At 35.3% G+C, this 25,947-nt stretch overlaps 2 protein-coding genes, 2 long non-coding RNA genes and 1 other non-coding gene across 5 annotated transcripts; 3 read left to right on the top strand and 2 right to left on the bottom strand.

The window, feature by feature from the left end:
• The first annotated feature begins 170 nt into the window (after positions 1-170).
• On the top strand, positions 171-2,439 carry LOC122603294. The gene is made up of 4 exons (XR_006324442.1): positions 171-370; positions 705-872; positions 1,489-1,569; positions 2,096-2,439. It is a non-coding gene; the product is annotated as an uncharacterized LOC122603294 (long non-coding RNA).
• A 1,269-nt stretch (positions 2,440-3,708) lies between these two features.
• On the top strand, positions 3,709-4,718 carry LOC122604579 (probable LRR receptor-like serine/threonine-protein kinase At3g47570). The gene is made up of 2 exons (XM_043777461.1): positions 3,709-4,638; positions 4,698-4,718. Exons 1-2 carry the CDS (start codon positions 3,709-3,711, stop codon positions 4,716-4,718), a joined length of 951 nt encoding a protein of 316 aa, XP_043633396.1.
• Positions 4,719-4,782: 64 nt separating this feature from the next.
• On the top strand, positions 4,783-13,018 carry LOC122604578 (putative receptor-like protein kinase At3g47110). The gene is made up of 5 exons (XM_043777460.1): positions 4,783-6,397; positions 6,494-6,856; positions 9,808-10,404; positions 10,513-12,435; positions 12,506-13,018. The coding sequence occupies exons 1-5, from the start codon at positions 4,993-4,995 to the stop codon at positions 12,868-12,870; spliced, it is 4,653 nt and encodes a 1,550-aa protein (XP_043633395.1). The 5' UTR covers positions 4,783-4,992; the 3' UTR covers positions 12,871-13,018.
• LOC122606358 lies at positions 7,964-8,087 on the bottom strand. Its single transcript, XR_006324872.1, has one exon. It is a non-coding gene; the product is annotated as a small nucleolar RNA SNORD14 (small nucleolar RNA).
• On the bottom strand, positions 8,095-10,550 carry LOC122603293. Its single transcript, XR_006324441.1, has 2 exons — positions 9,786-10,550; positions 8,095-8,727 (listed from the first exon to the last, which is right to left on the bottom strand). It is a non-coding gene; the product is annotated as an uncharacterized LOC122603293 (long non-coding RNA).
• Positions 13,019-25,947: the final 12,929 nt, after the last annotated feature.

Genomic DNA, 25,947 nt, shown 5'->3' with positions numbered 1-25,947 from the left:
GATAAATTGTGTAAATAAGTAGTCGTTAGATATGGAAATCTGTATTTTTGGGTCAAGTTGGGTAGAAATAAAAGCTTAAAGTTGTTTCAAATCAAAACGGATAATGTTGACCCATTTGTGTAGTTAAAATCGACCCAAATGTGGCTAAACTTGATCTAGGTCAAGGGAAAAGAGCTTTGGTGAGTTAATTAAGTTGGTTGAAAACGTTGGAAAGAACATTAACATTCAATCATGAATTAATGTAGGAATATGTTTGACCAAAAAAGTCAATGGTATAGCGATTGATCAACCACACTTGCAGGTTCAGAAACAATGTTTGCCGCCTTGGGCACTTCTCTTACACTGCAATTCAGGTGCATATTGATAGAAGGTAACTTTTTTGTACGATTAATACCTAGGTGTTTGAAATTTATGAGATTTTTTATATTTCCATTTGGCTCCCATAGATTATGTTCACGTTTCCGGTTTATCCGGAACTCATACATGGTTACATATATTAAGCAATGTACTTATCAAAAAATCACCTGAATGCTCATTTAATCGGCTATTACGTCTCAGTAAATATTTCATAATTACACACCTTCAAAAATGTATCAGTGAGACAGTTGACTTGAATCCATCTAATATCAGACATTTGACTCAGTACCAAGTATTTCACAATTCTCACAGTTTGAAATGGATACTCATGATCATATGTATTGCAGTCACCATTGACTTCTGAGATGTCAAACACTTGGGGAATGCATCAGGTACCTGCCAACAACCGTAATCTAGAGGTGTTAGTTCATAATTTTGGATTTTTGCTTATTGTTATCTCTATGGGTCAGACAGGTGATATAAACAAAACAAACGCAAAGAAGGAATTTGATCAGGTGCATTGTAGTCATCCAAGATGTATTTTTGTTACATGCTCCTAAATGGTTTAATTCATAATAATCCTAGATTATTATTCAATAATGTATATTTAGGAATCACATTCAGCACATTATAATCCTAGATCAGTGGTTAACACCCTTGCCTCTGGAGACAGAGGTCATGGGTTCAATCCTCATCCCATATGCAAATGTTGGAGGGTATTTTCTACCATTTAGGTAGAACATGGAAGCAGCCTCTCTACTTAGGTAGAGGTAAGGTTTGCCCCATACACCGTCGAGGTATTGGGGCTCAAAACCCGTGGAAGGCGGCACTGAGCAGTTCCTTTCCTTTCCTTTCTATTCAGCACATTATAATTAAATAGTACAATAATTTGGACAAAAGGTGTTTCGTTCACAGCCAACCCGTTTCAACTATAAAATATTTTCTTTTTTTTAGTAACTTTTTTAGAACGTTTCCATCTCTTTCTGATTTTGGTTTGTACATGATGTGGTTTGGCGTTATTTTTATGTTTTTTTTTATACAATTAATGAACAAATTGCTGGTCAACTTTTTATGTTGTTTTTATAAAGTTAATGAACAAGTTGCTGATATTAACTGCCGGTTTTGCTGCAGTTTTGGGGATGCTTGAGGCTGCTATTTTGAGAATATTTAGGCGATGGGTTGCTTATCTAAAACTATCTTGTGACATGTTAGGTAAGTGTAGTTGTTTAGGCTGTTTTTCAGGTGGTTAGCAAGCCATTTTGGTGTAACTAACAGACTCATGGGCTTGAGATATGCACAACAACCTGACCCATTTGCTCGGGTTCGGGTAATTAGAAGTCGGCCCAACAAAAATTTGCCCTTTGGGTCAAGTTAGGTTGGACATAAAAGCTTAAATTTGTTTCTAGTCAAAAGGGATAATGATGACCCGTTTGTGTGGTTAAGAGGTGAAATCGACCCAAATGTAGGTTTACTTAATCAAGGTCAAGGGAAAAGAGCTTTGGTGAGTCAATTTGGTTTTATAACGTTGGAAATAAATGGGCCAATCTGTCCTGTTTTTGAGATAGAGTCATCCAAAACAGGTCAAGACCCAAACCTTTAAAATGTTGACAGTCTGAGAAGTTTATTTTTCAACTTAATCTTGATGGGTAACAACATTAACATTGTATCATGAATTAATGAAAGAATATGTTTGACCTAAAAAGTCAATGGTATGGTGATTGATCAACTACACTTGCAGGTTCAGAAGCAATATTTGCCGACCTTGGGCACTTCTCTTACACCGCAATTCATATATAGATGGAAGATAACTTTGTTGTATGAGTAATACCTAGGTGTTTGAAATTTATGAGATTTTTTATATTTCCATTTGCCTCCCATATATAGATTACGCTCACGTTTGGGGTTTATCCCGCACTCATACTTGGTTACACGGGTCATGTGTACTTATCAAAAAATCATCAAATCGGCTATTAGGTCTCGGTACCAAGTATTTCACAATTACAAACCTTCAAAAATGTATCAGAAAGTTTGTTGCTTCCATTTTGGGAAGTCAAGCAATCATAAGTGGAACATTCTCGCTTAGCAACCAAAGTCAATCACTCGGTTGTTTCCTTAGAGTAAAAGCTGTGCATACCCCTGACAAAATTCATGGTGACCAGTTCGACATATCTTTGATCAACTGGATACTCATGATCATATGTATTGCAGTGACCATTGATTTCAAAGATGTCAAACACTTTAGTTCATACTTTTGGACTTTCGGTTAATTTTATCTCTATGGGTCAGACAGGTGATATAAACAAAACAAAAACAAAGAAGGAAACTGATCAAGCGCGTTTTAGTCATCAAAGATGTATTTTTGTTACATGCTCCTAAATGGTTTTATTCAAAATAATCCAAGATTATTATTTAATAATGTATTTTTGGGAATCAAATTCAGCACATTATAATTAAATACAATAATTTGGACAAAACATGTTTCGTTCACACCCAGCCCGTTTCAACTATAAATTATTTTCTTTTTTTAAGGGACTTTCTTTAAACGTTTCCATCACTTTCTAATTTTGGTTTGTACATAATGTGGTTTGGCGTTATCTTTATGTTTTTTTTGTACAATTAATGAACAAGGTGCTGCGATTAACTTTTTATGTTGCTTTTATAAAATTAATGAACAAGTTGCTGCTATGAATTGCCGGTTTTGCTGCAGTTTTGGGGATGCTCGAGGCTGCTATCTTGAGGATGTTTAGGCGATGGGTTGCTTATCTAAAACTATCTTGTGACATGTTAGGTAAGTGTAGTTGTGTAGGCTGTTTTTCATGTGGTTACCATGCCATTTTGGTGTGACTAACAGACTATATTTGTGTAGTTAACATGATTATATACTAAGATATAGTGTTAACTTTCTATACAGGAGCAAGTTTCTTTGAGGTAATTGGATCTCAAATGTTAACATGAGGAAATAATGACATTTTACAAAAAAATATCGAATTTGCAGGTTTGTTCTTTGAGTTTTGGTGTAACCGTGTATATTAGAAAAATGCATTAGTGCACCAATGATTAATCTAATAATATAATGGACTAACTTTTCAAAAAGATGCATAAATTTACTTAGTTTATTCATTACCAATTATTATAATCTAGGGGTTAGCATCATCCACTATTTTTGTTTTTTAATTACCAATTATTATAACTTAGGGGTAAGCATCACCCACTATAATCTAAAAAATTTCAAAGCAAGACAAAGTCTTGGTAAGAAGTCGCCAAACGAAATTTCGAATTTCCTGGGTCAATGTTTCAATTCAGACCCATTCCGTGTTGCAAAGACTTATTCTTCACCGTTGTATCATAGCAATGGTGTTTAGTAAAACCTTAAGAATAATCTCAAAGTTTTTTATGGCAGCGACATTGCTGTTATGGTCTCCAACACTTGCAACCGTTTCACTTGCCACAAACCATACCGATGATCTTGCACTTCTGGCCATCAAGTCGAGCATCATTCATGATCCCCAAAATGTTCTTGACTCATGGAATACCTCTTTCCATTTCTGTCATTGGCAAGGTGTTACATGTGGTCATCCGCATCGTAGAGTTACCAGATTAGACCTTGGATCTCGAGGTTTTGCTGGTTCCTTGTCCCCTCAGATCGGAAACTTAAGTTTTCTCAAAGTGATAAATCTACGGAATAACACCTTCAAAGGTGTAATCCCACCTCAATTAGGAAATTTGTTTAGGTTAGAGCGACTATTTCTCGACAACAATTCTTTTGAAGGAGAAGTTCCAGCCAGTTTATCAAACTGTACTAGGCTAGACACTCTTGTGTTGGGTTACAATCATCTAGTTGGGAAGTTTCCACAGCAGCTTAGTGCACTGGTCAACCTGATGGTGTTATTCATTAATTCTAATGGATTTACAGGAGGGTTACCATCTTTCTTTGGAAACTTCACTTCCCTTAAAGGCTTATCGGCCTCTAACAATTATCTAGGCGGAAGCATTCCTCACACTTTAGGTCAATTGTACAACTTGCAAGAAATTTATATTGGTTTTAACCATCTCTATGGTACGATCCCTCCATCCTTAAGCAATTTAACATCTTTAAGAGTTCTTAGTGTAGAAAATAATTCAATCAGTGGAAGTTTACCGCAAGATATGGGCTTACAGCTACCCAATCTTGAGGAATTTTATATATGGGGTAACAAATTTATCGGAAGCATACCATTCTCATTTTCTAATTGTTCAAACTTGTTACTCCTTAACTTGGGAGACAATGGTTTTACTGGGAAGGTTAACATAGATTTCAGACAATTGCCAAATCTTTGGTTTGTTGGGTTATTTATGAACAGTCTAGGGAATTCGGAACCTGATGAGATGAACTTCATTGATTCCATGTTCAATTGCAGCAAACTAGAAAGGTTATATTTTTCATTCAACCTATTTACTGGAGTTCTTCCTAGTTCTATAGGCAACCTCTCATCTCAACTAATAATTATATCATTTTATAATAACTTCATTTATGGGACCTTGCCTTTTGGGATTGGGAATCTAGTGAAGTTAGAATTAGTAGATATAGGCTCTAATCAGTTAACAGGGATAGTTCCAAGTGAACTCGGTAATCTACAAAACCTTAGATATTTATACATGGAGGACAACTACTTTACCGGGAACTTACCAAAATCTATAGGAAACCTGGAGTCATTGCTAGAGTTGGGTTTGGATGAAAACAGATTACAAGGACATATACCTCCCAATCTTGGCAACTGCAGGGGCTTGTTGGCGTTGGACCTTTCCATAAACAATCTTACTGGCCCAATACCCGTTGAAATTTTTCAGCTATCATCCCTGTCGATCACTCTAAATCTTTCTCACAACTATTTACTTGGACCCCTTCCCCATGAGATAGAAAAACTCAAAAGTTTGACCAAACTTGATTTGTCACACAATGATCTTGTTGGAGAAATACCAAATGCCATCTCAAGCAGTACAAGCCTTGAGTACCTAAATTTGGGTGCCAATTCCTTTCATGGTCCGATACCTACCTCAATGAGTGCTTTAAGAGGTATCATGGACCTTAATCTTTCCGGTAATAACTTCTCTGGACGAATTCCAAAATTCTTAGAGCAACTAAACTTGTCTTCATTAGATTTGTCATTCAACAATCTTGATGGTGAGGTACCATTAGAAGGTATTTTTAAGAATGTGAGTTTGATCTCGATTCAGGGGAACAATGGGCTGTGTGGAGGCCTTCCTGAACTTCGCCTCCCCAAATGTGTCATAGTATCAGGGTCAAAGATAGGTTCTAGAACATCACGTGTTATTCTAATTGTCATTCCAATTTGCTCGCTTTTTGTTGTAGCAATGGTTTTGTCTTATCTATATTATTGGAAAAGAAGGAACCCACAAGTACAACCAGCAGAAGCTTCGTATGTGCAACCGTTTTCACGAGTTTCTTATGGAAGCATACTCAGAGCCACCAATGAGTTCTCTCAACAAAGCTTGATTGGGACGGGGGCTTTTAGTGCTGTTTATAAGGGTATTCTTGAACCAGGTGATGGAATGGTTGCTATCAAGGTTCTAAAGCTTGGAAATCAAGGAGCTTTGAAGAGTTTTGTGATGGAGTGTGAGGCTTTGAAAAACATAAGGCATCGTAACCTTGTGAAACTTGTTACTTCATGTTCGTCCGTCGACTTTCAGGGTAATGATTTCAAAGCTCTTATTTACGAGTTCATGCCAAATGGGAATCTTGAAAGATGGCTACATCCAAATTCCGAACAAGATTTTAATATCGAAGAAGCTCCTCATCCACAAAGATTGACCCTTCGCCAAATAGTAACGATTGCAACAGAAGTAGCTCATGCCATGCATTACCTCCACCAAGAGTGTGAGGTACCCATAATTCACTGTGATATGAAGCCAAGCAATATATTACTTGACAATGACATGGTTGCTCATATTGGTGATTTCGGGCTGGCAAAGTTTCTGCCATTAAATCCTCACGAAAGTAGTTCAGCTGGATTAAGAGGGACTATTGGGTATGCACCTCCAGGTAACAGTTAAACAGATTTTTCAAAGAATTTTGGGATATATTATATAATAATTAGTAGTTTTGTACAATTGGTAACTAAACGTCTTGTGGATTTAGAGTACGGCCTTGGAAATGAGATGACAAAAGAAGGGGATATTTACAGCTTTGGGATACTTTTATTAGAGATAATAACAGGAAAGAGACCAACAGACTGCATTTTCCAACAAGGACTGAACCTCCATGGCTATGTGATGATGGCTTTGCCTGATCGTCTAATGGAGATAATTGAACCGTCATTACTGTGTGTCATTGAGGGTGCAAATGTCAAGCACAAGGATGAAGCTAGAAAGTGGAAGATGTTGGAAAAAAGCATGATTTTATTGACAAGAACTGGGTTGGCTTGCTCCTTCGAATCTCCCAAAGATAGAATGAACACAAGCCAAATCATCCAAGAGTTGCATCACATCAATGGTCTCTTTTGAAGTTGTCTAAAATATGATAGCGAGATTAAACACCAAGGGGTGCTGGTGCAGTTGGCCAGCGATATATCTCATAGCAACGCGTATCTCATCCTTAGGACGAGAATTCAAGCCTCTTCATATATCTTTTTGTGTTCGTCAATGTTTTTAAAGTGTCTTTTATGTGATACTACTGTACAACCAATACTATACTGGTGATTTCTTTCTGTTTATATGCTCAAAACATGAATAAAAGCTTGAAGTTGTTTCAAATCAAAATGGATAATGTTGACCCGTTTTGTTTAGTTAAGTGGTGAAATCGACCCAAATGTGGCTAAACTTGATTAAGGGAAAAGAGCTTTGGTTAGTTAATTTGGTTGGTTGAAAATGTTGGAAAGAATATTGAAAGTGTCGAAAATGTTAAGTCGTGTAACTTGGTCAAAGTGACCAATTTGTCTCGTTTTGAGATAAGAGTTATCAAATCAGGTAAAGACCCAAAACCTTTAAAATGTTGAAATTCTGAGAAGTACATTTTCAAGTTAGTAAAATGTTTTTTAGACGAAGAGGAAAAGTTGGAATGTGTTTGAGTCAAAAACTGTGAGCATGCAAGTTTTGCTAGGAAATGGTCAAAATGGCTTTTAGTCATAGGTTTGGTAAAAACTAAAAGCTTATCAATTCTCACTATTATAAAGTATAAAAACTTTATATAATTAACATAAGCTCGGTCATGTAATTTAAATTGGATTGTAATATTACTGATATACAATAGTTCACTGTTTGGGTTTTGTTTCAACAACCTTGTAATTCCAATCAAAAGACCAAGTCCCAGCTTCGATGACCACGACGAACCTAATGCAATCCAAGACCAATTTGGCATTGAATAAACATAATCAAATTTTCAGTTATCAATAGAACTTCGGATCATTTACAGCCCATTTTAATCAATGGTTTGTAGAAAAAAAACGCTAAAACAAAATTCAAGATCCTAAAAGAGGTACATTTACGACATCAATAATACTAATTTGGACAACCCCTTGAATTTATTAGACATAACCAAACACAGGTTTGTACAAACCACTGAAAAACTCTGTTTCGTTAGCAATCAGAATCACTTGGTTAATAATGACATGGTTTCAGACATCGAAGGAAGGAAAAAACAGCATAACCTTTCAAGCCTGGCGAAAGGCGAAAGATCTTACGCAGCCACTGTGAATATCTCTGAGAACAAGCCTTTGGATTTATCGTCATTAACCACGAATCGATATGTAAACACTACTTTAAACACTATTTATTTAATTTACATTTCTAAAGCACACTAATGAAGTTAATAATAATATGACAAACATGAACAATAACAAAAAATGCCTCAAACATCCAATGAAGGATAAAAACAGAACAATCTCTCAAGCCCGGCGAAAGGCGAAAGATCTTAGTCGGCCACTGCGAATGTCTCTCAGAAATAGCCATACATTTCTAAAGCTCATTTGCTGGCAAACAGATTCAAATGTTTTTCGACGAACAATTTACTTGAAACAACAAAGGTGATCAAGGCAAAACTAGGAGAACCAGCTGCTAATAGTCTTATAAATGAGGCTATTTACTTCATCCAATGGGTAAGTACAGGTGAAAATCTTGAAATAATGTATATAATCCATGCTGGAAGGAGTCCACTGCATTTTATTTCCAAAAATTGGGGGATATATCTTTTGGGCAGGGACATATTTTTCAGTAGACATATTCTCAGGGAGTCAACGAACAGGAGCGACAACAGCAATATATCAGCATCATCATCAGATAGATCATTCTATTGCAACAAAGATTTACTCCATCAAGCATTATTGATTTGAAGGTGACAATGTCTAGCTAAGCTTTCGTTCTCTCTCCCAATGAACCCTGGCGTATAATACATGTAAATAAATTCAGAATAAAAAAAATCAAGAGAATGAAGTGATATTGTTTTCTTAGTTAATTTATATTATATGTAAATAAAATAACAAAAAAAATCAACTTTGTCGTATAATACTCGTATCAGGTAACTTCTTCTTGACACAACTATTACGGACACCGCCATTCAAAGTCAGCTACCGTTACCTCAACCCTCTAGTCCTATATCCTTGTCAAATAACTTGAAAAGTTAAGTTACTTCAAATCATTACTAATATTGTCAAACGTCATGTTACCATGTAATTCTTCAAAAGAGATAATCCAGGATACATTGAGCTTAATTAAGTTTAAGAAAAATTGATCAATATTTTTTTATAGGGAAGCAAGAGCCAGTGCAATTAATAACTTTATTTTTTATTTTATTTTTTTCGAAAGTAATGGACTATAAAAAGCTTCCCTGCAAATAAAGATACAATTATATATGTGGAAGAAGCAAGTGTAATTCATGTGGAATTAGATAATAAAGGTAAGACTAAGATTGTAGTGATTGTTCCACTAGAGGCAATGCAATATCGTATTTGACATTTTGACATAAACTTTGTCAAAGTAGTTATTCAACAAAAATAGTTGTAAATGAAGAAAAAAACCACCTGAGTCTCTCTTAATCTGTTTCCTCTATGAGTTGAATGGGAGAACTTATTTATCAATTATAAGAAACTATAAACAATAATGTATGTGGCAAAGTCTGGAACTAATATATGTGGCAAAGTCTGGAACGTAGAGGTCGAGGTATACTACAATATATGTTTAATAACTACTTTTACAGAGTTTATGTCAAATATTGCTATAATTCAAAAAGTTCAAGGCAAGACCAGACTTGGAATAAAGTGGAATGAAATTTCGTTGCAGTGGGTCCATGATTCATTTGAGTGCCCATTAGTGTTGCAAAGTCTTATTTTTCAACGTTGATTCATTGCATTGGTATTTATTAGTATAACCTTATTAGGAATCTCAATCTCATAAACAGTAGAAAAGTACGAGTAGAAAGAAAGTTTTTCATGGCATACCTTTCTCTGTTCTTGTATGTAGTGGCATTGCTGTTATGGTCTCCAACACTTTCACTGGCCACAAACCATACCGATCATCTTGCACTTCTGGCCATCAAATCGAGCATCATTCATGACCCCCAACATGTTCTTGACTCATGGAACACCTCCTTCCATTTCTGTCAATGGCAAGGTGTTACATGTGGTCATCGGCATCCTAGAGTCACCATGTTAGACCTTGGATCTCAAGGCTTTGCCGGTTCACTCTCCCCTCATATTGGAAACTTAAGCTTTCTTAGAGTGATAAGGCTACGGAATAACACCTTCAAAGGTGTAATCCCACTTCAATTAGGAAATTTGTTTAGGTTGAAGCTACTATTTCTCGACAGCAATTCTTTTGAAGGAAAAGTTCCAGCCAGTTTATCAAACTGTACAGAGCTAAATGCTCTTTGGTTGAGTTTCAATAATCTAGTTGGCAGGCTTCCACAACAGCTTAGTACACTGGTGAACCTGACGGTGTTAGCCATTCATAATAATGGTTTTACAGGAGGGATACCATCTTTCTTTGGAAACTTCACTTCTCTTACAGCCTTATCAGCCACCAACAATAATCTAAGCGGAAGCATTCCACACACTTTAGGTTAACTGTACAACTTGCAAATAATGTATTTTGGTGCTAACCATCTCTATGGTACGATCCCTCCATCCTTATACAATTTAACATCTTTAATAGATCTTAGCGTGGCAGATAATTTAATCAGTGGAAGTTTACCAAAAGATATAGGCTTACAGCTACCCAATCTTGTGAGTATTTATATATGGCGTAACAAATTTACCGGAAGCATACCCTTATCATTTTCTAACTGTTCAAACTTGTTTAGACTTGAGTTGAATGACAATGGTTTTACTGGGAAGTTTAACATAGATTTCAGACGTATGCCAAATCTTCAGAGTGTTGTGTTAGGCTCTAACAGTCTAGGGAGTTCTGAACCTGATGAGATGAACTTCATAGATTCCATGGTCAATTGTACCAAACTAGATATGTTAGATGTATTTAATAACAAATTGACTGGAGTTCTTCCTAGTTCTATAGGCAATTTCTCATCTCAACTAACAACTCTAAAACTTGCTTATAACTTCATTTATGGGAACTTGCCTTCTGGGATTGGAAATCTTGTGAAGTTAGAGCGATTAAATATAGCCTCTAATCACTTCACAGGGATAGTTCCAAGTGAACTTGGTAATCTACAAAACCTTAAATATTTATACATGTATGATAACCTCTTCAACGGGAACTTTCCAAATTTTATAGGGAACCTGCAGTCATTGCTAGAGTTGTTTTTGAATGAAAACAGATTAGGAGGAAATATACCTCCAAATCTTAGCAACAATAGTCGTCTCTTGTCGTTGGACCTTTCCACAAACAATCTTACTGGCCCTATACCCGTTGAACTTTTTCAGCTACCATCCTTGTCGATCTATCTAGGTCTTTCTCACAACTATTTAGTTGGACCCTTGCCCCAAGAGATAGAAAAACTCAAAATGTTGTCGGCACTTGATCTGTCACACAATGATTTGGTTGGACCAATACCAAATGCTATTGCAAGTTGCATAAGCCTCGAGTACCTAGACCTGAGTGCCAATTCCTTTCAAGGTCCAATACCTCCCTCAATCAGTTTTCTAAGGGGTATCACCTACCTTGATCTTTCCAATAACAACTTTTCTGAACAAATTCCAAAATTCTTAGAGAAACTAAACTTGTCTGCATTGGATTTGTCGTTCAACAATCTTGATGGTGAGGTACCCTTGGGAGGCATTTTCAAGAATGTGAGTTTGATCTCGATTCAGGGGAATAATAGGCTTTGTGGAGGCCTTCCTGAATTTCACCTGCCCAAATGTGCCATAGTATCAAGGTCAAAGACAGGTTCTCGATCACGTGTTCTTCTAACAATCATTCCAATTTGCTCGATTTTAGTTGTAGCGATGATTTTGTTTAATCTGTTTTATTGGAAAAGAAGGAAGGCACAAGCACAACCAGCAGAAGAAGCTTCATATGTGCAACCGTTTTCAAGAATTTCTTATGAAAGCATACTCAGAGCTACTAATGAATTTTCTCAGCAGAACTTGATTGGGACAGGCGCTTTTAGTGCAGTTTATAAGGGTATTCTTGAACTAGCAGATGGAATGGTTGCCATCAAGGTTCTAAAGCTTCGAAACCATGGAGCTTTGAAGAGTTTCGTGATGGAGTGTGAGGCTTTGAAAAACATAAGGCATCGTAATCTTGTAAAAGTCATTACTTCCTGTTCATCCGTTGACTTTCAGGGTAATGATTTCAAAGCTCTTATTTATGAGTTCATGCCAAATGGGAATCTTGAAAGGTGGCTACATCCAAGTTCAGAACAAGAGGTTGATATCGAAAAAGCTCCTCCAAATAGATTGACCCTTTGCCAAAGAGTAACGACTGCTATTGATGTCGCTCATGCCATGCACTACCTCCACCAAGAGTGTGAGGTGCCCATTATTCATTGTGATCTGAAGCCAAGCAATATCTTACTTGACAGTGACATGGTTGCTCACATTGGTGATTTCGGGCTCGCAAAGTTCCTACCATTAAAACCACACGAAAGCAGTACAGTTGGATTGAGAGGGACTATTGGGTATGCAGCTCCAGGTAATCAGTTTAAACATAAATTTTAGAATATATCTTGTACAATATCTAACTAAATGTCATGTGGTTTTAGAGTATGGTCTTGGAGGTGAGATGACAAAAGAAGGGGATATCTACAGCTTTGGGATATTGTTATTAGAGATGATAACAGGAAAGAGACCAACAGATCACATTTTCCAGAATGGGTTGAACCTCCATGGCTATGTGACAATGGCTTTTCCTGATCGTCTAATGGAGATAACTGAACCGACACTATCATCTGTCATCGAGGGTGCAATTGTCAGCCATGGGGATGAAGCTACAAAGTGGGAGAGGCTGGAAGAAATCATGATTTTATTGGCAAGAATTGGGTTGGCATGCTCCATGGAATCTCCAAAAGAGAGGATGAACTCAAGCAAAATCATCCAGGAGTTGCATCACATCAATGGTCTCATCTAATGTTCATTAAATCTCATATATATATAATAAGAGATTTAGGAAAAGAACAGTGTGTCTATTCAGGAAAAGCCATAAAACATAATATACAGATTTATACAGTGATTGTAAGCAATATATTCTGATCGAATATAATTGAGTGATTTAATTAGGTATTTATTTTTTCATAAATTATAATCATACCTGGCAACATTGGTTGAGAGAAATTGAAGAATCTTCGAAGAGGGCTGCTTGTTTGTGATAAACAATAACCACAAAACACAAAACGAATGACTCGATTACGAAGAACAGCAAGGCTGTGTGCGGTGCGAAGCCAAGAACAGGGCAGCGGTTTTTGTTTTTGTTTTTTTTTTCCTTAAATAAAAAGACGATGACCAACGATCAATTGTGGGTTGTTAATTTAATTGTAATGATAATCAAGTGCAACATGAAAAAGAAGAAAAAAAAAAAGGAAGTCTGATTGTTGTTACATGTCTTAGTTTTTACCATTGGAGCAAAATCAACTAGATTTTAGACTCGTATCCAACACTGTATACGGGGTTTATAATATTATTAATATTAAAATTTTATATATTTAAGTCATAAAAGCTTATAGCTTTGAAGATATTTGATTCTAAGTGTTATACTTTGCAAGTTATTGTACAATAATCACAAGACATATTGATGGAATTGTTTGTCATAGTCATTATACAAGACACATACTATAATAGTTTATCTTTTATGGAATTTTTTAAAACCAATGTAATATTATTATGAAAGATACTTAAGAATTAAAATATAAGCATACTTGTGATCCTATAACAGACCTATAACACGAAAAAATTTATTTTCAATCACCTGTCATTTTATAATTAGATAACAATTAGGATTATTTTTTATATTCTTTGATAACAATTATGACTCTTTATTTAAGTGAGAATTGTAATTTTAAACATTAATAGGCAAAAGTAATCTATAAAAAAAAGAAAATTATGTACCTTTTTAACTGAGAGATACAATGAATTTTAAATGAAGTTCGTATGATTTAGATTTGAAATAGTTTTTTTAGACAATATTTCACATGATGAAATTATTTAAAATTAATTAAATGATTGTAAATTTTAAAAAACTTTTCTCAAGTTGATGGCTTAAAATAAATATAAATTAAATATTCAGGGCTAAAAAGTGTAAATTATTGATAGAAAACAAAAAAGTGTAAATTAATGAGACTTTTTCAACAGATTAATATAAATACTAATATAATAATATATTTGGATAATGATTATTAGGATTTTTAATATATAGTTAATCTAAATGATGACATAAGTGAAAGTCAATTTGATGAAATTGAACGATTTGATTGGATAATAAGTTTCAACTGTCTTATAGTAGATATTAAGATTAAGATTAAGATTAAGATTAAGATTAAAATTAAGATCTAATGTTATATTGCGGATAAATTGATGATCTATTTGAAAAAAATAAAAAAATGCAATTGGTTAATAAATTTTTTAATTAATTTTATTTTGATAAAAGTTTATTTAAATAATAACGTTGATAATTAGAACGTAACATGGCCTCTTTAATAATAGTCATGTAACCTACATAACCCATCTGTTCAAGGACAGAGGCAGACACAGATTCTGTAAATGTAATGTGTTGTGAATCAGATTGCCCCTCAGCCAAGGTGTGTTGTGTCACCAAGGTATCATTGGGGAGAATAATTGAGGCCTATATCTCTTCTTGTGATCTAGAAAAGACATTGGCAGCCTGTGCAGACTCAGAGTGTAAGAGAGAAGGAGTCTGACCAGCTTGGGGAATACAAGCAGTGTCACTTAGGCGTTCGATACTTGCATCCTTTGGCTGATCATCCTCAGGAGTAATGTGCATAGACTCTGGCTCTATTTGGATCTGGGCTAGATCCAGTGTTGTCACTTTAATGGTAGCATCAACCTTTTGGGAGGCTGATGATGGTGAAAGTGGTGGACTCACAGTATGACCTTGGGAGGAGGTCTTTGTTTCAATGCCTTCACCATGTTTAGAGGGTTGGACAGAAGTAGTTGTTCCCTTTAACTCGTCTACACTCTTTTGGGAGAGTGTAGATGAGCGTGGTGAATCCGGCTTATCAGCTTGGGTGGCAGAGTTAGCTTTGGAACGTTCCTCAGCTTCCAATGCACCTTGGGGGACTTTAAGTCCTTAACAATGGGTCTTTTAGAGGCAGATTTTGAAATGGTGGGTAAGGGTGTGGCTAGAGTGGTTGATGTTGTGGCCAACTCTTCACCCTCAGAAGAAGAAGAAGAAGGAGTAGATTTGGAAGAGTTTAAGGGTTCAAGAGATTGAGTACCTTGACTCTCCTTATTGGCAGATTGAGTGTTGGACTCAGATCGCGTCGAAGGAGAGGCAGCTTCCTCCCATGCTTGTTGTTCCCTATCTCTTTGCCTGCAAAAATCAAGGTAAATCTGCATTGTTTGGGTTAATCCCTGCGTAGTTACCTTGGGACTATTAAAGATATTAGTATTTGTGGCCTTACATTCCACAGTTTGGCCAGTTGCCAAGCTGAAGTCACCATCTAGAATTGCTTCTATGATGAGTGCAAGAATTCTACCATAAGGTATGGTATAAGTCTTGTTCTTGACTCGGCCTACTAAGTCTTTAAAAATAATTTCTGCATAATCTACTCTGGTCATAGTGACCAAGGAATGAAAAATTTGCAATTCAAGTACATTGGGCTGATCAAAGCTGCCTGTTTTCATTTGTAAAGTTTTAATTATGGTACTAAGAAGATAATTCCAAATACCAGTTAAATATTTCAATTTAACCACTGAAGCCAAGGGACCCGAATAGTCAAGAATTTGCAAAATATTCTTGGCTTCAGTGTGTGAAAAAATACTGGCATAATTATTTTCTTCTAAATAATCTAGTTCAAAAGCAGACATAAGCCTTTTCTCAGTAATAACTACCTGTTTCTCACCATTTAGGATGGTGCGTCGAACTGCAACATCTCCCTTCTTCGTCTTTCCTACCACACAGCTCGCCCAAAACTCGCAGAGCATGTCCTGATAAACCACATCCGGCTCTCAATCATCATCTTGCCAAAGGGATGATGCTATAAAAAGACAACTATTTCATCGTAACCTTCCGCCCAAGAAGGTGGATGAACATTGGCAGAGACGAGATTGACGATCTTGATTTTACCAGTATCAAGATCAGTTGGGCTTATAACCACATTACTACCCACAACATAGGGTGGAAGCTTATTCGCGCTAACCGGAGCTGGGTGTCGAATCCCAGATTCGGATGAAGAAGAATCATGATTATTTGAGTTATTACCAGATTGAGATGATGATGCTGATGATGCCATTAGATTAAAAATAAACGAAATATATATATATATATATATATATATATATATGAAGATTGATTTGATTTCAATGGAACAGTAATCAGATTAGAGAGAAAAGATGAAATAGTATGAATAATGCAATTGATTTGAGATTTAGGTTAAAATGAGTATATATATATATATTCGTATAAAAAATATATATATATATATTTAAAATAACCGTTTAGAGGGAAGAGAGAGAAATAATTTGATTGGGTAAGAGCTGCTAGTGGGGGTACTTTTTGCAGTAAAAGTCTGTTGCCTCCACACGTGTCACTCACTCATAGATCAGAAAAAGGATAAATAAGTTAAACTAAGTTAAATAATCTAACTAAAAAACGCACTGAGATATTTAATAATAAAATCAACTCCTAAGTTGGGTCAGACTCAGCTTACCCATTTTAACTTGATTTATACCAAGTAAAACAGGGTAGTTGTGTCAAACACAGCTTCCCTTAAAACTTTGATAAAAATTCAAAGGGGTTGAATTTATCATTACTTACCACACCGCCTTTTACATACTTAGCATTCCCAGCTTACTTATAAGAAAATTGAACTTGTTTTCATCCAATGGCTTGGTGAACAAGTCAGCAAGCTGATTCTCAGATGGAATGAAATGCAGTTCAACAACTTCTTTCATCACATGATCTCTGATGAAGTGATATCTGATATCAATGTGCTTAGTCCTTGAATGAAGTATTGGATTGTTAGAGATTGCTATGGAACTTGTATTGTCATAAAATATTGGAGTCTTTGAGGCAGTGACACCATAGTCTTGAAGTTGAAATTGCATCCACAAAACTTGTGAACAACAACTTCCTGCAACAACATATTCAGCTTCTGCAGTTGAAATAGAAATTGAGTGTTGCTTCTTACTAGACCAGCTTACAAGTCTGTTGCCAAGCAATTGACATGCTCCAGAAGTACTTTTTCTATCAATTTTGCATCCTGCAAAGTCAGAATCTGAATAGACAATTAGATCAAATCCAGAGTCTTTGGGATACCAAAGACCCAGATTGGGACTACCTTTAAGGTATCTAAAGATTCTCTTCACATCTTTAAGTTGTGATTCTTTAGGATTGGCCTGATATCTTGCACATAAACATGTAGCAAACATAATATCTGGTCTACTAGCAATCAAGTAAAGTAGAGAGCCTATCATACCCCTATAAGCAGTAACATCAGTGGGTTTTCCACTTTTATCTTCACTAAGCTTATCACCAGTTTCCATAGGAGTTTTCATAGGTGAGCAATCACTAAAACCAAATTTGTTCAATAAATCTTTAACATATTTTCCTTGATTTATGAAAATACCATTTTTAGTTTGTTTAACTTATCATACCATGCTCTTGGAGCTTGTTTGAGGCCATAGAGAGCCTTATCAAGCTTAAACACATGATTCGGATACTTTGAGCTTTCAAAACCTGGAGGTTGTTCAACATAGACTTCTTCTTCCAACTTCCCATTCAGAAAAGCACTTTTCACATCCATTTGATAAACCTTAAGGCCTTTGTGAGCAGAGTAAGCCAATAACATTCTTATGGCTTCTAGTCTTGCCACAGGAGCAAAGGTTTCATCATAATCAATCCCATCTTCTTGTCTGTATCCAAGAGCTACTAATCTTGCTTTATTTCTGGTCACAACTCCTCTTTTATCCATTTTGTTTCTGTAGACCCACTTGGTTCCAATCACAGTCTTAGAATGATGAGGTCTTGGAACAAGTTCCCAAACCTTGTTTCTTTCAAACTGTGTTAACTCATCTTGCATAGCATTTACCCAAGAAGGATCTGACAGAGCCTTAACAACATCAGTTGGCTCCATTTTACTAACAAAATTGACAAACATGCAGAAATTGTCTGTTGCTTTTCTTCTTGTTTTTACACCAGATAATGGATCACCAATGATTTGGTGTATTGGATAACTCCTTGTCCACTTAGTCACATGATGTGTATTGCTTGATTCTTGGACAATGGGCTGACTCAGATTTGAGGGTCCAACATGATAATTTTGAGGAACAGAATGATCAGCTTGGATTGGACTAGATGGAATAGAGTCAGCTTGGGAGTCATTTAATGGATTAATTTCTTGAGGAGAGGGATCAGCTTGCATATTTTCAAAAATTTGTAACTCTTCTTCTTCAGAAATCTGCTCCCCCTGAGTTTGAGCATTCTTATCTTCAACAGGTGGATTAGAGGAAGGCTCATTCTCAGGAACAGCCAGTTCTTCAAAGTTGATATCCTCATCTTCAAGTAGAGAGCAATCTGGCTTGGAGCAACCTTCATCAATGGTCACATTTACAGAGTTTTCAATAGTCTTGGTTCTTTTGTTGTAAACTCTGTAGGCCTTCATCATTGTAGCATATCCAAGTAGGATACCTTCATCTGCTTTCTCTTCAATTTTTCCAAGATGGTCTTTCTAATTTAGAATATAGCAAGGACTTCCAAACATTTTTAGGAAACCAATTTCTGGTTTTCTCCCCCTAAGAAGTTCATATGAAGTCTTCTGGTGTCTTTTCACAATAAGAGATCTATTTTGAGTGAAACAAGCTGTATGAATTGCTTCAGCCCAAAAATGAGCTTTGACATTGTTTTGTGCCATCATGGATCTTGCAGCTTCAATAAGAGTTATGTTTCTTCTTTCTGCAACACCATTCTGTTGAGGAGTTCTTGCTGCTGAATAAACTTGTGAAATACCTTTTTCACTGCATAATGAGTTAAGTGTGACATTTTTAAATTCTGTCCCATTGTCACTTCTCAACTACCTAACAAGCCTTTTGTAGAGTATTTCATCTTGCTTAATAAAATGTATAATACTGTCAGCAGCATCACTTTTGTGCTTTAGAAAGAAAACCCATGTATATCTTGAGAATTCATCAACAATGACCAAAGTATATCTCATCCCAGTGAATGAGGGAGTACTTATTGGTCCAAATAGATCCATGTGTAGCAAATCTAAACAACTATCAATAGTTGAGCATGTTTTCGACTTGAATGTAGCCTTGTGTTGCTTTCCTTTCTCACAGGGGCCACACAGCTTGTCTTTCTCATATTTAATCATAGGCAGCCCAGATACCAACTCTTTCTTACACAGCTTGTTGATGTCTTTGAAATTCATATGAGACAGCCTCTTATGCTACAACCAGTTTAGCTCATCTTGAGTCTTTGACATGAAACATACTTCTTTTGAGACAGTTGGATTTCTCATGTCAAAAGAATACAAGGACTCATCTTTATTTGCAATTAACACCACATTGCCTTCTAAATCCAAAACTATTCCCTTATCAGAACGAAATCTTACTTCATAGCCAGCATCACACAACTGACTTACACTTATCAGATTGTGCTTCAAACCATTCACATAAGACACCCTTCTGAAAGTAAGGGGACCATTTGAAAGAATACCAAATCCTTCTGTTCTTCCTTGGGAATCATCTCCACATGTAACACTAGGACCAACTCTTGTCCTAAAGCTACATAGCAGGGACTTACATCCGGTCATATGCTTGGAACACCCACTGTCCAAGTGCCAGGTATGTGCATCATGATAGCCCTGCATTTGTAATAAGATATTAGTTCATTTTGGGAACCCATCCAAGGATGGGTTCACCAGAGCTGACCATAAGGTCTGACTCGGATTGAGTAGTAGAACTAATAACCTTATCACATTTAGAAACCCATTGCTGCTTGATCTGACCCTTACCAGATTTGAAATTCTTTCTAGCAGTTTTTAGAGTTTCTTTTTCAGCAAAACCTTTGCCAATTCCAGACTTCTTACATTCAGACCTCAATTTACTTTGATCAACAATATTGGGATCAAATACGCTTAAAAGTAAATTAGAGTCATTAGAAATCTTACCCTTTCTAGACTCAAACATATTTTGCAATCATTTTGTTAGAGTCAGACTTTAGGTCATTAGAATTGGACACAGATTTGGTTGGTACAACATTTCCTTTTGAATCAGACTTCTCATTCTTTAACAGCTTGTTTTTCTCTTTTGGAACACTATGATCTCTAACTTTTCTCTTATTCCTTTTAGACACACCATTGTTTGTTTTAGATTTTGAATTTGACACAGATTGAGTAATTGACAGTTTTGACAAATCAAGAGTTTCCTCAGGTTTTAATTCAATTACCCTATCAGATTCAGACACAGCTTCAGCAATGGTTTGACCAATTTTCTCAGGATCATTAAACCCAATACCAGACTTCTGAGCCAACATAATTGGTTTAAAATTCTTTCCTTTGGTTTGTATCTTGGGTGGTGAAGGAGGCTGATAACAAGGTTCCATGACACAGACTTCACTGATAGCAATAGCTCTATCATAGTCACCATCAAAAATAGCTTGAACTTGATGAGGAACTTGCACATTAACACATTTTGCAGCTCTTTTAGAACCAGTACACCATGATTCAATTATATGTTTGATTTTCAAAAACTTTTCTTCTAAAGTTTTAGCTTCGGTGACCAAAATAGCATTTAATTGTTTTTGAGCTTTTACTTCAGATTCAAGTTTTTCAATGGTGAAATTCTTTGAGATTACTTCTTGTTTCAAGATTGAAATTTCCTTTTTAAGTTCTGGATTAAAGTGTTTTTGCAAGAGAACCTCATCACTAAGTCTATTTAACCTTGACAACTTTTCATTATCACACAGATTGGAAAAGATATTTACCTCAGGTGGAGCAGTCTGACTTGAAGATGCCTTGTGAGCTGACTCAGATTGCTGTTGAATTCTGACAAGATCTTCAGCAAACTTTTGAGTAGCTTCTTTAGCCATAAAGCATTTGGCATCCTTGTATTTTTCATCATCAGGGGATGTAGCACTTTCAGCCTAATCTTTGGCTATCAGACTCTTCTCATCTTTTTCAATTTTCTTACTCAACACAGCCACTTGTGCTTTCAAGGCCTTGTATTTGGCCTTGAGCTTTGAGTACTTCTCATTTCTTCCACCCTTGGATGGCACATCTTTGGAAGACTCCTTGGATCTGCAATCACCAGCCATGTGTCCAGGCTTACCACACTTGTAGCAAGTAACCTTGGACATGTCAAATGGCTTCTTGGTCTTATCAGCTTGCCCACTTCTACCTTTTCCTTTGAATTTATTGAATGATCTCCTTCTTATCCTCTCTGCTAACAAAGCCACTTCATTGGCTAAGTCCTCACCATCAGATTCATTACAATCAGACTCAGAACAAACAGAATTAGTGTTAGAAATCACAGGTACAGATTCATTGATGCATGGAATGATCTCATTTGAAATTGAACTGGGGTGTTTAGTCATAGATGCAACAAGTACACTAGTAGGCTGACTATAAAAATCACCCATAGCAATTAGTTTCTCAGCTTCTAAACATTCTTGGTTATAGAGTAAACCAAAAAGTCCAGGGAGATCAAGATCTTGATACACAGAACTTAGTTTCACAGAATAAATATAATTATTCCATTTAGGTGACAATGAATCAAGAAATTTACTTTTCAACAACTCAGTTTTCTTAATAATTCCAACAGCAGCTAAATCATTCACTAAAGCATTAAAGCGGGTATGAGTGTCAGCCAAGGATTCATTTCTCAATGAGAAAAATCTCTCATACCTCCTAGTGAGAGTGGTAATGGTAGATTCCATGGAGGTAGAGCAACCCTCAAACATGACAATCAATGTACCCCACATTTTCTTTGTTGTAGAACACATTTTAATTGAATGATAAATGTCTTTAGGCACAACTTGGACAATGAAGTTACGTGCCTTCACATCCAAGTTGGCTAATCTCCCATCCTCATCCCCCCAATCTGCCTTGTCCTTAACAATGGATTTAACTGTGGCAGGGATGGTTGGGTGACCTTCCCTGGCCACAACATCAACTACAACAGTCGATGTAGGAACATAAGGACCGTCCACAAGGATGTCAGGCATATTTTTGTCAATGGATTCAAGGAACAAAGACATACGACCTTTTCACCCACTGAAATCATCTTTATCAAACATGGGTGGTTGGGTAGAAGAACCATTATCAACTACTGATGACATAATGCATTACACTTAAGGAAAATAAGCAAGGATCAAGTCAAGTTAATTCTTAACCCTTGCTCTGATTCCACTTATAAAGTCCTAGAGGTGTAACAGAATACCAAAGTATAATGCACACAAATAGTTGTAGAGGGGGTGAATACAACTTTTCTTTTTCCTTAACAAATCTTTTAAGAAAATAGTTTTATAGATTCAAACAAATATATATATATATATATATATATATATATATATATAGCTTAATGCAATAAGCAGGAATCAATAAAACAGTAAAGCAGAATAAACATTCTTGGACACAGATTGCTATTTTCAAGTGTAACTCTTTATTGATATAAAATCTATACAAAGAATTACAGGGTTGTTGCGGAAATAAGATAACCTACAATATCTAAACAACCCTATGAAATGACAAACAATCAGAACGTTTTAGCTCAAGAGAAGCAGCCCAGGCTAACTTCTCACAGACTAAGCTGTGTGTAAGAGCAAAGAACTTGTGTGAAGAATGATTCAAAGGAATGTCTTAATATGCCTTCAAGAATTGGAGCTTTTATAGGCGAAATCTTCAATATCACTTGGTGTCCACATTTGCCACGTATATGAATTCTGTTGGACGATCAAGGGAATATTAGATCGTGCCTTCATCGTACTTGTGGTCCCCAAACCTGCAGCACGTCATTTTGATCGTCCAATGAAAGTATGGACATACATATGTAAATAAACCACCAACCTAGATTCTAGGAACCTTCCTAGTTACGTCATACGTCCTTATCAAAAAAATCCAGGCTGTAATCTTCATTTGATTGTCAGACACAGATTGCTCGTTTATCAAGAACAAATCTGTCTAAGTGTTTCCAAGCTGACTGCTAATCCCAAGCTGTCTTCCACCAACAACTTGGTCTTCAATCTTCAATCCTCCTCTTCAACTTGGATCAAATGCTATTACCATTTGATGCAGCTTGAACAACACTTGCTTCCATAAGATATAACAATTACACAGTATGAAGCATAATCTGGGTAGCGAGCTGTGTCAACTTAGGCTGACCCAGATTACTATACAAGAACCAAAAGATTTACAAGTGTTTATACACAGATTTGTCATCATTAAATGGGACTCAACAATAATCATACCTGGGCAACATTGGTAACATAGCAAACTGAGAGAAATTGAAGAATCTTCAAAGAGGGCTGTTTGTGATAAACAACAAGAAACAAAACACAAAATCGAGTAACTCGATTACGAACAACAAGGCTGTGTGTTGTGCGAAGCCGGGGCAGCAGAGTTTTTTCCCCTTAAAGACCAACGATCAATTGTGGGTTGTTCGATTGTAATAATATTCAAGCAACATGAAAAAGAAGTTGTCTAATTGTTGTTATTGTATGATCAAGTTAGTAAAGAAAAAGGGATTTATTTTCTTTCCTAATTTAGGGTGAACAAAAGGAAGAAGAAAATAAAAGAAAAGAATAAAATACTAGTGGTGGTGAGCCAGTGTGGAGGTGTTCAGAAAGAAAAGAAAAAATAAAAAATAGAGTACCTGAGTAGTTATAAAGTATGGGGAATGACAAATTTATAACAATTATCTGTCATTCACAACAATATATGTTTTGCATAGTTATAAATTACACAGTAAAACATGTACATCTGTTATAGATGGTTAATAATTTTTGTAGATATATTACTTTCCATAAATTATATTAGAGCACAAGAGAAAAATCAAATAATACAAATAGATCATGTTTCTTTTTCATCTAGCTAGAAGAGTGTCCGCATGTTATAGCGGTACCATTGAAAAAAAAATTAATAAATGTGATGCTTCCTTTCACTTGCATGAATTTACGAACAAAAAAAATGGATTGTATATAGTAATAGCACATGATACAACAAATAATGTAGGTAATGTAGTATTATATATATAATAAAACAAGTCATCTTAGCTACTGTAGGTTTTTTTAATTTTTCATTTTTACCACAAAATTTTTACTTTTTCAATTTCACCACAAAAGTTTTAAATTTTTTACTTTCGCGACAAACTTTCATTTTCTTTAGATTTAGCTTATTAACTACAAGTTTGTACCACAAACTTTTTGTTTTCCAAGTTTGATCACTAACTTACAGGAGACTTGGATTGTTTCACATATCTGTCACGAAAATTTTAATATTTTTGCTTTTAATACGAAAGTTTTGTTTTATTTAGTTTTTAAACTTTTGTTTTTTTAACTTTTGCCACAAAATTTCATTCTTATCACATAAACATCCCACCGTTTGGGGAAAAGATTCAGACACCATGGATATATCCGAAAATATAGCCTGAATGAGTTTCAGATCTACCGTTCGTATTGTTCATATAGATCTTGTTTGGAAATTAGGGTTCAATCTCATGGGAGTGAATCAAGGTATATTTAATATTTAATATTTCTTTTTTTGAATTTCTATCCTAAAGAAATTGATGATGAATTTGATAAGAATCTTATTTTTGGCAATAGTAAAATTGTTGATGTGTTAGATTTACGTTCATAATCTTGCTCACAAATTGTTTGTGTAAATGTCTAAGTGAATTTGTTGAATTTGGTGTTTCTTAAAAAAAAAAAAGTTTGTTCAAAATGTGCTGTTAATTTTGGTTGTAGTTTATAGTTATTGTAATACCACGGTTTTCTTAGGTAATGCTTATTTAACTGTTAATTTTGTATAGTTTCTATATCTATATCTATATGTTGTATATATATACACAAACATATATATATATATCAATATATATATATATATATATATATCAATATATATATATATATATATCTGAAATTGAATGATTTCAATTTTGGAGAAAAGATTCAAGTTCATGTATAGTTTCTGTATCTATATCTATATCTATCTATATGTTTTTGCTTGTTTTTATCCTCCTGCTCCTGCTCGTGTTAGAAGATGCATGTGTGTATATATATATATGCGTGTATATCTTTCTCTTTATATGTGTATATATATCTTTCTCATTAAATATGATGTAGTTATAAGGTTGAATTATTTTTAAATGTAATTTGATATTGTAAATTTATTAAGTTTTGTGTAATTTTTTTTATATAATTTTGTGTATTTGGAATCTTTTTTATATTATTTGTTAGTGATATTTAGCTTATGCTTGTACTTCATGGTTTCATGTTTAGGTCCCGAGATATGGAAAAGAACCTGAAGGAACTTACTCCAATAATATGATGGTTGTTCTTTATTGGCTATGATGATGTGTTTAGATTCAAAAAAATAAGGTTATGTGTTCCATGACATGACATTTGAGTTGTGTATCTGACGTTGCTGCTTCATGCCAAAGTTCTTTGATGCAACCATGTTGAATCATTACTCTTACTTGAGCATGTCTGAGCCTTCATAACTTCATACCCAAATCTGTCCTAAAAATGTTCAGGGTTAAGGGGTTTCTCTCCCTTTCCTACTGAATGTAGGCAATAAGGAAACAAACCCCCTGCAATAAATCAATGTAGTTATTGAACTTTTAACTTTTGTTCTGGGGTAGTCATTGTAGTAACCAGAATAGGTTAGGTAGACTTATGGTTCAACTTTTTGAAAGAAATTATTTTGAAGTTGTCATTATACTTTCATACTTTGTTCCTCGGAATAGTCATTTTAGTATTCTTTTTGTTTCGAAGTAGACAATGCAACATGTGACAAGTCACTGCCACATAGCTCCGCTA

Source organism: Erigeron canadensis, chromosome 6 (genome assembly GCF_010389155.1).
Source record: "Erigeron canadensis isolate Cc75 chromosome 6, C_canadensis_v1, whole genome shotgun sequence".
In the NCBI taxonomy this organism is placed as follows: Eukaryota; Viridiplantae; Streptophyta; class Magnoliopsida; order Asterales; family Asteraceae; genus Erigeron; species Erigeron canadensis.
The sequence above is the reverse complement of the archived record's forward strand: the minus strand, read 5'-3'. Positions and strand labels throughout refer to the sequence as shown.

Bases quoted from the DNA above. Each gene is read 5' to 3' on its own strand.
- LOC122604578 (XM_043777460.1), top strand. From the start codon at position 4,993: ATGGAGGACAACTACTTTACCGGGAACTTACCAAAATCTATAGGAAAC. The intron at 10,405-10,512 runs GTTAACTGTACA...TTAGCGTGGCAG, and splicing joins AAGCATTCCACACACTTTAG to ATAATTTAATCAGTGGAAGT. The intron at 12,436-12,505 runs GTAATCAGTTTA...ATGTGGTTTTAG, and splicing joins TATTGGGTATGCAGCTCCAG to AGTATGGTCTTGGAGGTGAG.
- LOC122604579 (XM_043777461.1), top strand. From the start codon at position 3,709: ATGGTGTTTAGTAAAACCTTAAGAATAATCTCAAAGTTTTTTATGGCA. The intron at 4,639-4,697 runs GTTAACATAGAT...ATTTATGAACAG, and splicing joins ACAATGGTTTTACTGGGAAG to TCTAGGGAATTCGGAACCTG.